Source organism: Crocodylus siamensis, chromosome 13 (genome assembly GCF_052110815.1).
Source record: "Crocodylus siamensis isolate JL-2025a chromosome 13, ASM5211081v1, whole genome shotgun sequence".
Taxonomy (NCBI): Eukaryota; Metazoa; Chordata; order Crocodylia; family Crocodylidae; genus Crocodylus; species Crocodylus siamensis.
In genome coordinates, this window is record NC_143407.1 from 34,989,269 (window position 1) to 35,009,634 (window position 20,366).

At 39.7% G+C, this 20,366-nt stretch overlaps 1 protein-coding gene across 1 annotated transcript; it reads right to left on the minus strand.

Moving 5' to 3' along the window:
- Positions 1 to 1,175: 1,175 nt before the first annotated feature.
- RPS6KB1 (ribosomal protein S6 kinase B1) lies at positions 1,176 to 20,305 on the minus strand. The gene is made up of 15 exons (XM_090025470.1): positions 20,094 to 20,305; positions 15,770 to 15,819; positions 14,497 to 14,617; positions 13,530 to 13,598; positions 12,966 to 13,113; positions 11,852 to 11,909; positions 10,794 to 10,894; positions 9,240 to 9,330; positions 8,955 to 9,045; positions 8,508 to 8,615; positions 8,277 to 8,339; positions 7,532 to 7,609; positions 5,858 to 5,965; positions 5,224 to 5,336; positions 1,176 to 4,687 (listed from the first exon to the last, which is right to left on the minus strand). The coding sequence occupies exons 1-15, from the start codon at positions 20,163 to 20,165 to the stop codon at positions 4,450 to 4,452; spliced, it is 1,509 nt and encodes a 502-aa protein (XP_089881596.1). The 5' UTR covers positions 20,166 to 20,305; the 3' UTR covers positions 1,176 to 4,449.
- Between the last annotated feature and the right edge of the window lie 61 nt (positions 20,306 to 20,366).

Below are 20,366 nucleotides of genomic sequence, written 5' to 3' on the forward strand. Positions count from 1 at the left end.
TTACACACCTATGTTCATTTAGAAGTGTACATCTAGATTCATTTCCTCTAGATAAGTCATTCTCAGGTTAGTTACAGCCAAAAAAAAAGTGGAACAATTTACATCCCTGGAGTCCCATCCTCTCCAACCCCTCTGGCTCCATCTCTCAACACCCTGCTACTTAGAGAGATGCATATCTTGTTCCCTTATCCAACATCCAGGTCTTCAACTTCACACATCTGACCCTGCAGCAAACAGAGTACTGAGGAGAAGATAACTAATGGCAATTAACAGCCACCTTTTAAAAGGCTTAAATACCTTGCTGAGGTACCATTACCATCCTTCCAAAAAAAAAATTAAAAAGATGACTAAATCAGTTGCATCTACCTTTGGTCAGGCCACTTAAACTCCTTAAACATGTATTTCCCCACCCCTGTCATTAATAAAGGAAGAAAGTTCTAAATCCCCCGTCACACTTATTGTCTACCTTGCAGAAGGGAATACAAAAACAAAACAACCAACGTAATTGTGAGCTAGCACACATTCAGATTTGCATTTAATTGTTATATTCACATCCATTCATTCTGCAATCAAGTACATTTCATTTCAGTAAACAACACAACAGATGCAGAGGCTACCTTGTATTAGGAGTAAGGCAACTGAAGAGTTTGTTTCTTACTGGCAGATAAAAAAAAAACCCCACCAGGCAGAAGAGAACACTGCAGTAGTAGTACAGGTACACAAGAACCCATATGCACTAGGGCTCCAAGGGTCTACTATTAATGGCACAAAATGTCTTTTCCTGGAGACATCTTGTTTTGCTTCCAATAAGGATCAACTCTTGATTAATAAAAAATTGCCCCAGTAGATCAAGTGCAGCAATTTCTTCCTACACTCAGAAAATGAAACACATGCTATCCTACTTTGTCAATGCAGATTATTTTGGACTATTGCTGTAGAAATGAGGCAACGAGTGCTTGTGCCTTTTGATTAAAAAAAATAATAGGTATCTTCTTGCTGAGGTGCCTATGTCTCTTCAATAATAGTAACAGGACTTATCTCTTAAGAGAAAAAACCCGAGTAAACATCTAGTGTATAATCAGAGTGGATGCAAACATTAAATAGCCATTCTCCACAAATACAGATTTTGTTGGAACACCCGTTTTAAGACATGGGATATTCAAGAGAACAAGTGATTCATTTATTTTTATCTTTTATTATGAGCTAATACCAGGATGACATTCAAATGTCAGATGGCACAATTAAGACAGTCTCGGTAGGAATTATTCCAGCATTCCCAAAATTACAGTTTAGTACATGAATGGAATCAAATGTATGTATCACTCCTACAGAGAAAAGACTGAAATTCTGAACATCTGATATCGGGGGTGGGGGGCTTCCACAACAAATGAGAAAGGAAACACGCGCACATGTGCACACGCACGCACACAGCCAACCTATAAACCTCTTGTGAAAATGAACTGCGGAATAAAATATCCCCCCAATTTAACATCTAGTTTAATAAAAATGGATCTGGTTCAAGTTTAATACTTTTACATGGTTAGCCACAGCAGGTATTAACCTCTCAGTTTTACTATATTTTCGTAATGCTACAAAAATCCTATAAAATCAAATTATAGTGAATTTCTCAGTGATTATAATTAAAAAAGCACAGCTTGTACAAAATAAAAAAAATAAGATTCTATCCTCTAATGAAAAAATTTAAGACAATTTTTTAAATGAACAAAAGAAAGCACTTGTTAAGCTCTCCGTTGCATTCTGTATACTACTAGCATTTATCTGAAGTAGCCATACAGGAGCTAGAACGCCACTCCCCTTAGAATTTCATGACTAGCAATATTGACACTATTTTTTATATATATATATATTTATATTTATATATATATTTATATAGGATCTAATTTTGATATTTTTACAAATAAATACAAGATAAACCATATTGCATAGTGTGTGCTTGCTGTCTGAGTCACACCCAAAAGTTTCACAGTTATCATAGGGTATTAAAACTTATAGTTATGGGATGCAATTTTAACAAATACATGAAATTCACTCTGTAAAAAAAAAAAAAAAAAAAAAAAAAAGACAGATTGGAGAGATAATTAAGCAGTGAACTCAGACAAACAACTTTTGCCATTCTTGCCAGCCATACTAATCAACTCTACAGGATGATAATATCCAGCCAACTAAAAAGCGCAACTGTTGCCTGAATTTAGGACCAAGATTGTTCTGCCTTTAAAGAAAATAAATTAGGATTTGGTCTGTTTTATAAACTCGTACTCTATCCTCGGTATACGGGTTTCCAAACCCACTTCAGTGGCACAAAGGAGACACCGCTTGAAGCAATGTCTATGTGGATCACATGTATAGAGAAAGAGTAATGACCGCAGTTTTTGATGTCACCAATGGCCTTGTAAAAGGATGAAAAACAGCACTTTTCCTGTCCTGTTTCTGTGCTAGCCAATTCATGGAGCTATAAAGTGACCCAATTCAACTTTCCTTACAAAACTGCAAGTGAAACAAAGACCACAACCAAAGGCTAGAAGCAGGAGGGAGGAAAGAAAGAACACCAACAGTATTTTTGCTAATCATAGGAAAATGAAAAAGTAACAGCATTTTTTTATCATCATTATTTTTAAATATCAACAAGATTTCACTTAACCCTACTGACTTCCATGTTTAGAAGGCGGCGCCTCTCCTCTGACTGGATTCAGCATGCTCAGAGTTTTATGGCTTGGATCCTATGGCTCAGAAAGATTCAGTATACACAGAGTAAGCAGAATATAAAAAAAATCCCTACTGTTGTGACACACCAGAAGTAGACTTTGCACAGTCAGACTGAAGATAATGCAACATGTGGCAGGCCAAAACTGACAGGATTTGTATGCAACTGCATGATCTCTTACTCACACACGCACCATACACTCACGCTAACTAGTGTAAAGCTCTGCAGATATTAACCCTTTCACCAGCTATGTTCATGGAAATGCTTTCTTTAAGGCAGGAAGTATATAAGGAAGGTAAAGTTACCTTTATTTTATTCTTTGTACCTGTAAGTCATTTGTACAGATTTAATGACAATTTCAAAAACATAAATAGTGTCTTTAGAACAGGATTCCTAACTCAAGTCGTTAAAGTTCTGACCCACTCTGGAAGACATTCACTGAAAGGCCATCCAATACTTCTTTTTTCATACAATCAGCAAATTTGTCACCCCAGCACAGGAAATCATTATTTTGGAAATGCATAATTGAGGTGAACACCACACACACCCAAAACTACCTCAAATTCTTACCCATTGTCCAGGGGTTAGTCACTTTTGACTTGCTGATGTGTGTTGCAGCAACATATCCTCTATTACCAACCCCTGTCTTCCGACAAATTTTATCCCTACCTGTTAAGATGGGTAAGAATCTGAATATGCTCACCTGTCTCAATCCAACTGACTAGCATAAAAATGAGAGGCAATGTTTTCCCAGTGAAATGTCTGCTGAGGAAAAAGGATGAAATATGCAGGACAACGCACTTGCGTAGCTCGTAGCTTCCAGTTAAGCCTACAATGTAGCAGCACTGCCATTTCATTAGATCCATTCTGCATTGCAATTCAGATGATAGATACTTCATCTGGGTAAGCAAGAAAGATGATTCTTTCCTTCCTCTTTCCCCCTCCTTCCCCACACAGCCATATACCCAATTAACAGTGCTTCATTTTCCCATTTAAATTTTCCACAGAGAAGCAATAGAATCGTATCTGCCTTTCTTCCCACCAACCAATCATTTTGCATTTCAAATTTTGGGATACTTTCCATAATGAACTGAATCAAAAATCTATTTGAAAAATATATATTTATATAAAAAAATCCATTGGGTTGTTTGCATGTGAAACACCAACTGTTAAGTTTCGCTTTCATCTTTGATTATTGGAAGAAACAGTTCGACCAAGCTTGCATGCTAATTAATCCTCAAGACGCAAGTATTATAGGCATTTCATACTTTGCCTAGTGAAAGGGCTAACCCTTCTTGACACAATCATGACTAGACCAGTGATTCTGGAGCAACACCCTATCCTTAATACTGTCAGATTCAAGCTATCAACCTGAAAAATCCTTGGTAAGGTGAGACGATGTCACTGGGAAACAGTTAGCTTGACGTGCCTAGAGTTCTGCAATACCATTTTGCTTAAGTTTTTTTTTTTTTTTTTAATGCACCATTGATTGATAGGAAAAAAAAAAGTCCACATTTTTTTTCTTTGCTTTCCAAGTCGTTCTGTGCAATGACTGACTCTTTGATACTGTCACTTTTTAAAAGTAATCTGTTCGAGCCCTCACGTTTCAACCTGCAGGGGGGCTTATGTCCACTCTTTGTTTTTCCACCTTTACAGGTTTTTAAAAAAAAAAAAGAAAGAAAGAAAGAAAGAAAAAAGAAAAAAAGAAAAGCAAACAACTTGTGTTGTCATAGATTCATGCGCAAGTGCTCTGGTCGTTTGGAAATCATGGGAAAGGCTTGTTTTTTATATGGCCCGGAGTTTGGTTGTCGTATTGGAAGCGGTGCCGAGGCTTCCCCACAAACTGTCACATCCATTTGTTCTATTCCGCTTGTCTCCATTGGATACTCCACAGGCGTCTGAGTGTTTGATGCACTGGCTGAAGCACCTCTTCCCCAGAAATCCCCAGGGGAGAACTTTACTGGGCTTTAAAATAAGAAACAGAAATCACTTAGAGCTTAGAGACATCCCCTTTATACTGCAAGCAGAACACAAATGCTTCTTCAGGTGTTTTTCTTTTTTTCTTTCCAATTCTTGTCTGTGAAAAGCATTTCTATGGCCCTGCTCCTCCCAAAGCTCACCAGAAAATAGATGCACTGATACATTAGGCTTTTCTCATTTGGCATCTTGCACATAAAATGATTATAAGTATGTTGGAGAATGAGATTAAGCACTAACATTACTTATCTTTAACAGTGCAGGGAAGCATAGGGGGATGAAGGGCAGTTTTAGAGAACGGTGTTTTGAAGTCAACAGAATGGCAGGACATAACAGTAACATATACCTAGGAAATCAGCGCTTCCTGTGATGCTAACCATCAACCCGTTTGCCTGGAAGCAGGCTGCTTATAAAATGTGCTGGACTTTTCAATAAGTACACAAATATTTCCAGAAGAAAGAACATCTCTCACTTTAATGCAGATAATCTGACTACTCAATGAAAAATTAAGTAAAAGCAAGTACCTAACTGGTGTCCTAGGGCTACCAATAAATCTGCGAGGTGATCGAATTTTTGGTTCAAAAGAAAACTTCTCTTTTACACTTTCAAGTACAGATGGAGCCACATACGTAAAACCCTGTAAGACAGGACAATTTTGTTGCAATTAGTAAGGAAGGTAAATTTTTCCATGATGTGCAATAATAGCAGCTACACAAGTAGCGATGTATCAGCTATGACAAGAATGTAAATGTAAATGAGAGCAAGGACAGAGACACTGCTGAGCCTGTGATCTCCGTTATAGACATCATCCTCACTGCATGCCTATGGAAGCAATACGCTGTCTTAAAGCACTCCTACCACAGCTCAGAGGTAAAGTTTGCTAAAAAACAAGACCAAAAATTCTCCTTCTGAAATCTAAGGTCTTAACACTAGATGTAGAGGAAAGCAAAGAAAAAACAAGAACGCACAAAAACATATCAAAAAGTAAGCAAAATGACCTAAAATAAATTAATGAACATTTCAATCCTTCTGGAAGGGATAATATTTGAACACTACAATGAATAAGAACTGGTTTGAAATACGTTTCTTTCAGGGAGTGGAAACAAATTTGCTTAAAATATGCTATGCTGTTTCCAAGTAACGCACAAGCTCACTTACCAGAAAGACCTGGTTGGCACTTTCACTGAGAGTTGAGTCATCTGGGCTATCAACAGGTGTCTGACGTGTAAACTTTGAATCAAACTGGCTCACATCCTCTTCGGATTGCTTTGCAAAAACAAAATGATTAAGGGTTTATATTACAGATATCAACCAAATGGCTTAGCGGTGGTCAGTGAAGCCTCTGGCTGGAGTTCATTCCATAAGTTTTTGGCAGAGCTCTGCTGTAGTAAAACCCTGGAGTGGTTTCGGAATCCTGCCGCTGCCAGTGGGAGGTCACTATGGGCACTGACACTGAGAAATAAAGGCAAGGAGGAGGGGCAAGAATTATGGATCAAAAAGGAACAAAAATTAAGAAAATGCCTTTAAAAAAAACTCTTTACAACAGAAGCGTTCAGACACATTTGCCAATTTCTTGTGAGAGCTTAACACTGGATCACTCCCAGTACAGAACAGTTACACCAGCTAGTTAACACAAGTTTCATGCTCTAAATAAATAATCCAGCACATTTTTATAGAAGCACTAGTGTTTGTATCGCTAGGGACAGGGAAGCTCCCTGAAATAAATGACCGCCAAGAACCCTACACTGTTCAGTTTAGAAATGACCAGATATATATAGCTCAACGGGCTTTATCTTCTTCAAACAGCCGAGGAAGCACGATTGTTACGCTAAAGCAAGACTTTCATTTTGGTAGTCTCCACACAACAGGGTACTCAAGTTTTTAGCTGATTAGATACACATTTTAGAGTTTGCTATATTTACACAACACAAATTCAGTTCTTGCAGTTACTAGTTTTATATAACACCAGCCTTTCAGATCTTGAATTTCAGTTCAACATACTGGAGATCTGCATCCCACTCACAGCAGTGTCATCTTGATGTTAAGCTTAAATTATGAATTGTCCATATAGTGCTTTCCGAGTATACTAATATGGTGACATTCAAGAAGCTAAGGGTAGGTGATCCGGTTCACATTTTGCATAATGACTATTCCAAATTACACTTTTGGCCTAGTATTAACCGCATTTGATACTCAGAAGCAGAAATTCAGTAAGGAAAACTGCACTCTTATGCCAACATAATCCTGGAGGTTACAGATGGGCAGAAAAGTTTAAGTGGAACTGCTATTTCTTCAAGAATCTGAGGTAGGGGAAAATAAGCAGTAAAACTGAGAGAAAAGAGTGAACTAGTTCTGTGCTGGGTTCCCAACCCTGCTCATTTAAATTAGCAATTCTCCAGCCCCAGTAAATAAGGTACAATAGGGCAAGACAGAATAGCAGAAGCAAGAGAAACACGATATCCTGTGTCCCTAATACAACAGTAAGTGCCAGTGAAACAGCTGCCTCGACACCAGGCCCTGTTTCTTGTTCTCAAAAGAGCCCTATGAAAAGTTCTAGGACACACGATTTCTTCTATATCTCACTCTAATAGCAATATTAGGTCCAAAAACACTTTAGTAAAGTATAATTCAAGTGTGCAACTAGGCATCATGCAGCAGGGGCTCAAACCATAGTACATCCACTTTTCTGATTAAGACTCCATTAACAGTAAAATTTTACTGAAGACTATGGCAAGTACTTTCGTTTCAGATCTAACACAGCAGAATATAAAGTTTGAGAGCTGCTGCTAAAAAGTCATATACGGATCAACTTACAGCATTACTCTTACGTACCAATAAGGGTTTGAAGGGAGGTTCCACCTTCCGTGCTAGCAGCTCGTCCCAGTTAATGTGTCTGAAGAAAGGGTGAGCCTAAGAAGATTAACAAAACCGGAGAGCCATGAACTGGGCTCCCTCTTGTGTAATCCCAACACATTCAAAAGGATAACTTACTCACCTTGCAGAAAAGTTCATAAAACCCATTAAAATGAGAATATCTGAAGACTTATGGGCAACGTTACTAACAGACTTCATTTCCTGTCTCTACCCACAACCCAAAGAAAATTCTTCATATTATACCTATACTGTTGTACCAGCATAGCCGGAAGTTAACTTTGAACTGATGATAAAGACAAATCCCAAACTTTTTTCAGAAAATCATTCATGATACTCTTGTATCATTCATGAAGAAATTCAGTCCTTCACTGTGTACAATGCTCAGTTATACATGAGATTAAAAGACAGTGACAATTAAAGGTTTAAAGAGGGGGCATTTTTTTTGTCCTGAAAAATTAAGAGTGCCCCGTTTGAGAATGTAACCATGGCCAACACTGAATGATCTGTGGCAATTGCAAGGTACTTCTGTCAGTAAGCTATTGAGCTGCTGGGATTGGTAGAATACTGTCATTTGTCTAAATTCCTGCCTAGGATCTCATTCAGCTTCAGAGAAAATCAAAATGCACACTTGTCCTTGTCTGTTCCTCCAGACTATCCCAGTGTAATTTGAACATTTTCTCTAGAGAAAAATTAAGCAAGTCACCTGAACTTCTCCAGCATCTCCAGAACCAGCTCCTAGACGTGAGGCAGCATTTCTTTTTAGCAGCTAAATGGAAAAGAAAAAAGGGTAAAGGAAATAATATATCAAAATAACTAAACAGTGTGTAAAAATATATTTTTTTTATCCATTACGCTCACCCCAAGCTTCCCCTGTGAACAAGCAGCAAGGTAATATTGGTCTAAACATGCTTCCATTTTCTGCAAATGCAAATACCTTTTTAAGCAGATCTCTGGCTTCTTGCGTGAGGTAGGGAGGCAAATTGAGTTTACACTTGAGAATCTTGTCTATGGTTTTCTTTCTGTTCTCCCCTGTGAATGGAGGCTGAAAAACACCATTGGAGTGGGAGGAAAAATAAAATATGAAAAACTTTAGCTTCTATTTAGCCCTTCCTTTGCATACATGAAACTAATTTAAAGTTATGTCTACTTGTGAAATAGGAAAACTGTTACTATGCATGTGATTTCCAAATATTTTCTTGGGCTATCAAAACCACACACTAACCACAGTTAAATGAATTTAGCAACTTAAGGGTTTTTTTTTCCACAAGTACTAAATATAGGCAGGCACACAGTTTTGTCTATTTCTGTATGAAGGCACAATTAACATTAGTCACTAGTGATGCAGAATAAAAAACACATGCAGTTTTAACTGTGCACCTACTGCTCCAGTCAGCATGTCATACATTAATGCCCCCAAACTCCACCAGTCCACTGCACGATTATGCCCACTTCTCATCAAGATTTCAGGGGCCCTAGAATAAGCAATGTAAGAAAAATAAAAACATTTTAACACACAGTTCAAGATCAGACTTAAGTTCTCATAATCCACATTTATATGTAAAAGTTCCAAAAAGAATGGAACATATGAACCATCAGTTAAAAAGGTAAAATTTAGCCATTACCCCCAGACCAGAGTAATACTTTTCTGTTTCATCATGCAGCTCACATGTATTCTATTGTTCCACAGAATGTGTGTGTGACTGTTCCATCATGAATAGATTCTTTACATAGTCCAAAGTCAGTCAGTTTTACGTGACCTGAAATAAATTTTTTAAAAAAAGAAAGTCTAATTCTAGCACTGCTCAGAATTCTGACAAGGATATTGTGTATATCAGTAACTCAACAAATATAAGTGTATAATTTACTACACAGATGATACAAATATATACAATTCCAGGGTATAGTAATAAATTATGTTTCCCCACCAGCAGCCATCAGTCATTTTATTACATTTTTTGGTCTGCAAGCTCTTGTCAATTAGATCACCCCTGCATAGGAAAGTGTTACCATTCAGTGGATGGAAACAAAAATTCAAGAAAGCCATGAAGAGACTCTCAAGCCCATCTTCTAAACCACTAGAAACTCCTAACGAGCTTCTTACAGCAACTCTCCTACCTTCACATACAGAGACAGAAAATAACAAGAGACTCCTAAACAGCCTCCTGATTGTTTCCCTATGAGCAGGCAAATTTCTTTCAGTGCTCTCTCACTGCAGGCTGTCAAAGGCTATGCAGCATTCCCTTCAATCCTTTGCAGAAGCATTTCACATTACAAAGAGTAATTCTGTTCCATAGCTAACTAAAATCTGACTTTAAGTGAGCTTCTTTTTGTTCATACAAGAATCAAGTGGTTGATTAAGGGCACAATCCAATAGGGTTTGTCATAATGCTGTACAAAGTTGTTTAACGTAGGCAGATGTACTTATCTATAGAAGACTGCAATGCAATATACAGAATAAAGCAAATAATCTGACGTTTTATGTATACTTCCAAATTTGAAAACCAGAGTCAAAGTCACAACTTGCTTCAAGGTTAGCTTTCCTGAAACACAAAGCACTGACACACATTTACACTCAATAGTATAAAAGACATCCTAGGACCCTTCAATGCCAAGATTTGCTGCCACTAGTCAACAGTGTAACATGTCCTCTCGATTAGCCCAATAACAGACTTTGCACTTGCTGGCACACTCATGTAAAACCAGCAACAGCTAAAAAAGTTCACCTTCATTTTTAACTGTTTGTTTTAAAAACTTAGAATGTTGTGTTACCCAAAATTACAGAGCAGGGTTGAGCTTGGACATCAGCAGAGAGATAACAGCACCACGAGAATATCCCGCTGAAGAATGGTAAAGTCTTCAGTAGCACTGTCTTATCAGTCTTGTCCATTACTGACCAATTATTTTACCCCTTCCAACACTAGCATGGAGGGGCAGCAAGTCAAGCATTTAAGTCTGTACAGGCAGATGTGTATATGGCATGGCTCATACAAGACCCTTTCAATTCAATCTCAGAAAAGTAGGGAAAAAGAAGGACCTGTATGGCAGGACTAGAAAACAGCTAAATGTCAGCTACCTGTTTGCATATATCAGAAGAACATAAGGACAGCAGCAGTATCTCTCACATAGATGTTCTAAGATAAAATTATCTTACAATAGGATCTGCTGTGAGAAAGGATTTTAGGAAGAATACTGACTACATAATTGTTTACTATATTTCTACCTTGATGATTAAGCATGATATTTTCTGGCTTCAGATCTCGATAGATGATTCCTTTTTGATGCAAGTGCCCCAAAGCCATTGAGATTTCTGCCAAGTAAAAGCTGAAATAAGAAGTGTGTCATACAATTAGACACGTTCAACCACACAAGGCATCTTAAACACTAGAACAATTATACACATAGGAATGAGTCACTGAATGAATTGTTAGATGTCCAGACTGGCGAGGCAACAATGGCATTGCAGTTTAGTTGCCAAAGGAAAGAGGGACATGAAGATGAACAACAGAACTAAACTATTAGCATTCCATTACTTTGGTTAGTATTAACTCTTTCAAATACTTCTGCTGCAGTCTAAAGGTGCCAACTGTACCTGGCTGTAATCTGCATCCCCTCACCTACCCCACTCCTCTTCTCTGAATGATATAGAAGGCTGCCAATATATTACAGCACTGCTTGCAGCGTACCACTACCATCCCATATGCGGGGCTGTTTGCTTCCAATTTGCTTGCAGCGTATGCACTGGGAAGTGTAGCCATCATCCTCTTTGTAAAGCGCAATCAAGAAGGCAAAACTCCAGCTCTTGGCTTGTATGCAAGATCTAGCTAGTGAGACGTAGCTTTTTCGATAATAAGAATGATCTTTTACCACTAAAATAGCACTTGTAAGAAGTAGGATAAATACATTAATCCCAACACTTCTAGAAGTGAACTGCAGCTGCTAGAATCTACAAACTTTTATGCAGTGGACCTAAACCAAGGTTTTTAAATTTAAGGAAAGTTCCATAAAATCCAGGTGCTGACAGTTTTGCTCTACCACCTTAAGCACCTTTCCACCATGAATATATGCACGGAGAAAGCCTCAGACTTCAGTTGGGCAAGCAGTGAACTCCTTCAGGGACTGTGAAGTCACTCCAACACAAACTGGTAAGAGGTCAAGAATGACAAGACACACTAAACTCCTCCAAAGACTCAGTGGGTTACTCAGTTCAATCAGACAATGGAAAACATAAGTATTTCTCATTCTATTACATCATAAAAGCATCATTTTTGTCTCACATACCAAGCTGTGTCCTCCATAAATATCCCTTCTCTTTCTAACTGCATAAATAGTTCTCCTCCTACGATGAGGGAAGAGAGACATTAGAAATAAAAATCTGTTTTTCTGTTATGCTGCTATAGAAAGTTCAATCATCCACTTCTAATTATAATCAAAGAATTTTATGCCCCCTTAGTAAAAGCACAGACAATAGCTAGTGGAATTCAGTTCTGTAGAAAGCCATTTTAAACAGAGTTAAGAATCAAATTAAAAAAATGGGGCCAGATACCTTTGGCAGAGGAAGTGTCAATTAGGAATCAAAGCAGGATGCTGGAGACAGTATTACTGGTCTTTGATCCTAGCTCTTCCGCAGGGTCACTTTGCCACCTTGAGCAAATTACTTAACCTCTGTGCCTCAGTTTCATTAATAGGAAAATATCACCCTTGTATTGCAATCTCACAAAGAATTTGAAGTGACTAACATTAGAGATCCTCAAATGAAAGGCATTATGAATCCACTTTGCAGTCCTAAGTCTTACCAAAAGCTATATATCTACACAAAGGGGATCCTATATATACAAAAGGATTATTGATCTGGCAAAGCTATAGCAAAAGGAATTAGACTTACTTGTATTTTCCTTTTTCAAAGCAATTCTCAAAAAGATTACAGTAAGAACCATGTTACATAGAAGGGTGATCTGAAACATTTCCTCCAATTCATTATCTTCTTACAGAGGTTCCCATTGTGTCTTCAGGTGGCAAGTGATTTGGCCCCTCTCATGGTGGCCTCCAGGGTACAGAAGCTACACTTCATATTATCTTGACATGCCCTTTTCTACTTTCAAGAGCACTTCTAAATTTTGACGAACTGTGCTTTTTTTTTTTTTTTATTAGTGCAATCATCCAATAGGTGAAAACCTCCCCTCCCTTACTACTACATAGCATATATTAATCATTTATGCAATTTATAACACCCTTAAGTTAATAAGTTTGACATGAAGTTATTCTATGATTTTTTATAGTTCCAATGATTTCTAATAAAAGCGTACTCGGATTACTTGGCAAATTTCAAGTTCTACCTTAATAAAGTAGACTGAACTGAAAAAGATCCCAGGTAGCCAAATTTAATTATACTGACCACTGAGATACTCAAGGATGAGGTAGAGTTTTCCACCAGTCTGAAAGGCATAGATTAAATCTACAATGAAGGGATGCTTTACTTCCTCCAGAATGTTCCGTTCTGCTTTTGTATGAGCTGTATCCTTTGCGTTCCTTACAATCATTGCCTACAGAACAAACACCAGAGAACACAAGTTTGTCTCGCTTAGGAATCTTGTGCTTGGTTCCACACTTAGTTTACCGAATACCTCCACCCAGCATGCACATCTTTGTCATAACAGTAACTGGAATCAGCAACATGATGAAAATCTACTTTAACAGCACAAGAAAAATTAATATGATAACATGCTCTTGGATCTCCCAAGAGACCAACCGTAACTATACAATGTTATAGCAAAAACAAAACAAACAAACAAAAAGAAAAAGTAGTTGTTTGTTTCTCTTGCACAAACAGATTAATTCTGTATATCCTTGACAAATGCATAGTCTGATGTACATGAGAGCAATTAGATATTAATTACATTCAGGACAACCCCCTCCCCTTTCCCATCTGAAAAGCAGTACTATATGAAAACTAAGTTACCTTTTTAAGAACTTTCATGGCAAAAATTTTTCCGGTATTTGCTCCTGTTACTTTTCTTACTTGAAAAACCTAACCAAAAGAGAACGTCAGTGAGAACATATGTAAGAAGTTCCACTTTAGGTCAGATCAATCAGTCATCTAGCCCAGTATCCTGTTTCTGACTGCAGCAAATAGTAGATGCTTTAGGAGGGAATCATATAAACAAGGAGCATATAATCCTTCCCCTGTCACACCTTGTTGGTATCAACCATCATTAGTTTAGTGATGGGAGATCATATGTTCTTGACTGAACTATTTAATAGCTCCCAGTGGATGCATCCTTCAGGAATCTGTCTAATCCTTTTTTGAACTGGTTATACCACCTGCCTCTACAACCTATCCCCTAATAATTACAACGGGAACCCCCTAGAGTTCTTGTGTTCTGGGCCTTGGTGAATAACAATTCCCTAATGTCTTTATCCATACCCTTCATGGTTTTACAGACCTCTATCATACTCCACCCCCAGCCCTTCCTCTTTAGAAACTGAAGAGTCCTAGTCTTTTCAGCTGCTCCTGGTACAGCACCTGCTCCACAGCCCTAATCATCTTTGTCACCCTTCTCTCTACCTTTTCTAATTCCTCTAAATCCTTTTTGATGATGTGAAGATCAGAACTGCAGTATTCAAGATGCAGACGAACCACAGACTTAAGTCATAGGGGTGGCTCAGTCACCGCAAAACTCCGATAGTTCTACTTTCTTGACTTTTCCAGTGGCAATTCTTGTACTGCCACCTGGTGGCAAAAGTTATGCAAATAACTGAAGACATTAAAAAATCAATTCTGAGCAAACCTTCCAAACACAAGGCATGCACATGTACAAGACACAGCCCATATCAACTTGCCATGGTCTCTGAAAAGGCAGAATTTTTCTGGAAACACCATGAAAAGTGTAAAGCTTGAAACACCAAGATGGAAAAAGATTGCTCACCTTTCCGTAGCCTCCCTTGCCAAGTACACGTAGAAGCTCAAAGCATTCTGGTCGAATCTTTTCTGGACCTTTGTTTACACTAGTTTCTGAAATCTCAAATTTTTCACAATGTTCCATGCCACTGAAAAAAACCCAACCAACCAGACCTCCATTAGATTTTTTTTTAAGCTTGAGCTAATTTTAAACAAGAAAGACGATCCAAGCAAATTGCTCTGTGGGAAGCACAGTATATATTTTGGCATAACTGAAAGCCTGCTTCGGAGTTTCTCAGAATTCTAGCACTAGGAATTCTCTTTAGACTATGTATAGAAACGAGAGGCAGCTAGGAGCATGCAGATTTTCTGCACTGTGCAAGGATTCAGAGCAGGTTCTATATATTTTTGAACACACAAAATAAGTTATTGTTATATAATAGAGCACAGGAGGTCAAAGATATGGCCCAAGGGCCAGATCCATCCTGTTGTATCCAGTGGGCTACTGGAAGTGTGTGCCCCCAGCACTGCAGATTGGCCAGAGCTCCATGCTGCTGGGCAGTGGCATGGAGCTGAGGGCACGTGGCTACATAGAGCTGCACCTGGGAAGCAATGCAGAATTCCAGCCAATCAGCAGTGCTGGGGGTGTGCAGTGTGGAGCTGAGGACATGTGGTGGCACGAAGCTACATTTGGGCAGCACAGAATAAGGGCGGTGTGATGGTGCCAAGCTCTCCCCAGGCAGTGGCATGGAACTGCAAGCAGTGCATTTAGCCGGGGGGCTGCTGCCCATAGTCCATGTGCAACTGCATGCCCCTGGCTCCAGCTCTATCTTGCTGTCTGAACATACCTCCATGCACCTGCATGCCAAAGCTCAGTGCCACTGCCTGGCCAGAGCTCTGCACTGCTGCATGCTCTCCCCTACCCCCACCCCCACACACACACACTGACTGCAGGCCCATAGATCCATCCTGGGAGGATGGATCCAGCCCAGGGTGAATTTAACACCCTGTAATAGAGGGAAGTTTCAAAACCTGAATCCACAAAGAGATTTTAGGCTTTGCAACAATGTATAAGAATCTACATATTTTTACTATTGCAACAAACAAAACTAGGAGCTCTCTCAAGATGCACCTAATAAACTTTAATTATAGATAATGTAACATGAACATCAATCATACTAACAGAAACTGCTAAAATTCTAAAAGTACTACACATACTTATTTAAATTTTATGAATTAGTCCATGAAATTGGAGACATAGTATCTGCAATTCACAAAGTAACTTTCTAGTAAAAACTTACAGTTCATATTGGCCAACTCCTCCATGATCCATGCTTTCACTTAACTGACCCTAAGAAAAAAAAAGAATGCTTATAATTATAAAATTGATCTTTTAAAGCAGGACAATGATATTTTGCTACTGACATTTTGTTTAACAATACAAAAACAAACTCACATAGGTTGACAGTTTTAGCTCTTTAAAATTTTAATGAAACTAGTGTAGAAATCATGTGCAACAAATCAACAGCAAATTGATGGGCTTTGAAGAGCCTTCATGAAAATCTGCAAAAAGTTGCAAAATTCCCAAGAATCACACAAAGGCAGAGAGAGGGATCCACTACTTTTTAGCTGACTATACCGTTAGCTGATTATCAGTACTTGTAGAAACAAGCCCAATGCCAAACTGTGCAAAAATGCTATTGTATTGCATTTTTCACACCTGCTTTCACATGAGACTTTAAAGTTCCTTTTTTATAATTATGCAAATTAAAGCTATTACTGAAAAGATTATATGAATCCCACTTCACCTAGTCACAAACTAGAAGAGACTGAGAGTTTATTATTGTATACTGTAAATAAGCCAACACCTTTCTAACAAGGTAATTAAGCATTAGTCCCATGCTAAAGGCTGTTATGGACCATAATTGCACAAGATGCACCAATAGATGCCAACGTTAATTATGAAGGTTCAGTCATTTTGATATAAAAAGGAACTATTTGCACCAAAATATACAGTTTAGTTTTGAAAACTTGATGCGTTTCTTCTTCCCTCCTGTTTTTTTTCAGTTTCAATTTGCTTCATTATGAAAGGAAGGAAAATATTTTCCTGTCTATGAAGGCAGCAAACAGTGAAAACACAGATTAGCTAGAATGCCACAATTACTGCAAACAATTCTCTGGGCAAGCTTTCCAGTACATTTTTGTACATATCGTTGTCCAATATCTAGTTAAAATATCCCCTTTAAAAAAATCAGCTTTTGATAGAACCAAATGACTTGGGGAAGTGGGACCAGATCAAATGAACAACTTGTGAAATTTCATGGGAGCCAAAGGGGGTGGGGAAAGCCACACAGAAGCCTGAGAACTGCAGACCAAACTAAACAATACTTTTAAAATTATTCCATAAGTGATCACCTAAGCCGAGGAAAAGTATAAGCTCTAAATAGTTTCCAAATCAGGTAAACACCCTGATAAACAGAGAAAAGTCTATTTTGCAGGGAATGCACTGAGAGGGAATACAACCCCTGAACTCACAAAAACCACTACTTGTGGAGTTTAAATCAAGTTCATTTGCGGCTACTTGACAATTAATGGGAAAAGCCCAGTTCATAGATGTCCATTTTATAAGAAAAAAGCACTGCACAATTAGCTCTGTAATTACAAACCCAGAAAAAGGGGAAAGGATTGGCTGTTCATTGAGAATGAACTCCCTACTCCTCCTTGAAGGTTCTCTCCTCAAAACAGAGCTAATAACTCACTCATTCTTGCAAAGGTTGCACTCCTGTCAACTGTAACTGCTCTCATTCTATGAAAAGATGCATTCATTTTCCAAGTCTTATTTTTACTTGCATCAAATTCACTTTTAAAACAGTTTAAAAAAAAAAAAATCACACTGTTCATCCTGGAAGCTAGTCTGTAAATACTTCATGCATCTTCCTTCTCTTGTCATCTTATACAAACAAGAGTTTGAGAACCAGCTGTGTCCCCCTGCATGGCTACTCTTTGGAAACTGGAAACTATTTCTTAAATGCAAACTCTCCAGTCAAAAGGTCTCATGTTTCATTTCTGAGGATTGTCATGTCTGTATGCAACACCTGTAACTGCAGCTGTTCTTGCTGTTGCTGCCAGTGCAGCTTTCAGGAGTAAAAATGCTCTATGTACAAGACTGTCTAGTCCACACTAGCTTTCTGCCCAGCTCATTTCCAGGTTGGCGATTTTAAGTTTTTGGTTCTATGCATCTTTCTGTTCCCCCAAACCACACATTATGCTAACTGGAGGCAACTTTCAACAAGATGCTACACTCATGCTCTTCTAGTGCATTCTCCACTTTAGAATTGGAGGAACAATACAAAACCATTGTCACTCACCTGCTATTCTGCTCTTCTTTCCTTGCTGATTATTTTCAGCATTACTGATGTTCCCCTAAACAGTGAGTGTGGGTATGTGTCATGAACCTGACAGTCCCACAGAACTCTTAGTTTGTCCATCCTGTCTGAGAGCTGTTTGGGCCCTCACCACTACTGGCAACAGTGTGCTGCAAATATTCCTCCTGCACAAGTGACAGAGTACAATCATAGCAGTCTACCAACTACTGTTCAATCCACTGAAGTTAATTCTTACAGATTTTAGGACAGGAATTTGTTCCCTCTCATGGCTCATCAAAATCTGTTTTGGCAGCCTTCAGGGTGTGATGCAAGGGCTATTTTTGCCAAGCATTTTATTGATCACTGATGTATAAGCCCAGGGTTTCTTCCCACAGACTGTAAGTTATGTTGCCTTCAGTGGGCAAGCAAAATTGTGTCTTTTCTTAACATCTCTTTAGAGCAAGGGTATTCAACCCCTAGCCTGCACAGCCATGCCATCTGGCCCATAGGGATTTCCAGGGGTCCAAAAAGTTGGCAGTGGGAGTCCAGTGGCACCAACTGTCACTCCCCTTCTGCCAACTTCCACACCCCTGGAGAGCTTCTTGCACTGCACAGCACAGCACACCGGATCGGTGTGCAGAGGTGGTCTAGGGCCTGACCTGGGCACACTGGGGGCTGATGGAGGCAGTGTGGGGCCACAATATGGGGCTAAGCAAAGGCAGCGTGGAGCCTGATCTGGCTCATGGATGGGCCCCTTGCCCCAAAAGATTGAGCATCACTGCATTAGAGCAACCAGAGGCAGTGAGGGACTCCAAATAATCCAAATGAATACTAGTAAGAAAAAGGTTTTACATCACACTGAAAACATAGAAGATTGAGCTCAGCTTCCTGCAGGCTAAATACTAGCTCAGCATAAACAGGCACTTTCACAAGTATATTGAAGAGACTGTACCCTTTGCTACTCTTCCATACCTACTATTCCCTAGATCTGGAGGAGACTGGAAGCTCAGGGAAGACTGACTTCCCATCTGTAAACTCTTTCAACATGCACAAGGAAATGTTTACTTCCTACATCAGACTGTTACAGCAGTCTATTAACTAACTAACTAAATAAATAAAAACCAATCAATCAATCTCTGAACCAGAGTAAAAAAGGTGCTTTATTCAACTTGATGGCGCACAGCAGCAAAAAGATCATTATTGCTAAACAGCCAAACAGACATCAAGGACAGTAGGTAACCTGCTATGTTATCAAGGCAGCAATAAAGTTTGGCACCTTGTAACTAGCAAGAAAAGCTTAAAAAATATTTAAAATGTATGCCTATATTTAGGACGTATGACGCCATTTGTCACAAAACCACACGGAGCAAAGACACAAAGAGTAAAACAGACTGAAGTTACATCCCTAGCTCCAAACCAGCCTAGGGGCACTGTCATGCATTAAGCTTGCAAGTTTGTACATAGCCTCCCATCCCACCTGTTACAAACAGGGGGATGTTTTAAGTACCCTATAAAGACATCAGAATAGCACCTAGATACAATCGATGAGGAGGACACAGTTCCCTAACCGTCTTGTCATCCCCCCCCACTGCTTCTTTACCTTTAGTTTTCCTAATTTCCACCTATTTTCACCCTCACTGACATCCTGTCACATTTTTGGCTTCTCTCATCCCTTGGAGATCTGAGAACAGCAGAGACTCCCTGTGCCCAAAGAAGGGCAATTACACCCAAAAGCTTGCAAAGAACTCCCCCCCTCTCCTGACAACTCAACTATCAACGACTTGGTCCAATAAAAGGCACGATGACTACTACCACTTGGCATAATAAAAGATAATAGTAAAAGATAATGATAATAATAACAATAAAGTCTAATAAAAGACATTGCATCTGCCCACAGCACCTGGCCTAACCCGCTGCAGCACTTCCACAAGTTTAAACTGCCACCGGATCCTCGCTCAGCTCTGGGCCTGCAGCACAGCATCCTCCCTTAGCACCTTCACCTCAAGTCAGGCTCTGAGGTGTCCCCAAAACAAATTCCCTAAGCTGCTACCGCTGCATGGGACACCTCTCCACATAATTTGGGCCCAAAACTTCAGAAAACCCAAAACAAAACACCCCCCTCCCCCCAAAAAAATTCCGAGGTGAAGGCACAAAGCAGAGGGGGAAGGGTGATAATCCCAGGAGGATGCAAGGGCTGAGGTGCAGCAAGGTGTCGGCCCAGCCCCCGCCATGGCCGCTCCCGCCCGGCCCCGAACCTCACCCCCTCCTCCAGCTCCTCGTCCGAGCCCGCGTCCTCGGGCTGGTCCAGGTCGATGTCGAACACGCCCGCCATGGCCGGGCCGCCGCCGCCCCTCCCTGTCTGTGCTGAGTGCGCGGGGCCTGCTCCGCCTCATGGGCCCACGCCCCTCAGCGCCACCGCCGCCGCCATCGCCGGCTCCAGGCCTCAGCGCGGCTGCGCCCCCACCCCGAGCACGCGGCCCGCGCAGGCGCACCACACCTCCGGGATCCCGCACGGCGCATGAGCTGAGCGCTC

Excerpts from the sequence above, each read along its gene's own strand:
- RPS6KB1 (XM_090025470.1), bottom strand. The coding sequence starts at position 20,165 with ATGGCGGGCGTGTTCGACATCGACCTGGACCAGCCCGAGGACGCGGGC. Across the intron at positions 14,618-15,769 it reads GGAGTTGGCCAATATGAACT|TGGCATGGAACATTGTGAAA; the intron begins GTAAGTTTTTAC and ends GGTTTTTTTCAG. Across the intron at positions 4,688-5,223 it reads AGCCCTAGGACACCAGTTAG|CCCAGTAAAGTTCTCCCCTG; the intron begins GTACTTGCTTTT and ends CTTATTTTAAAG.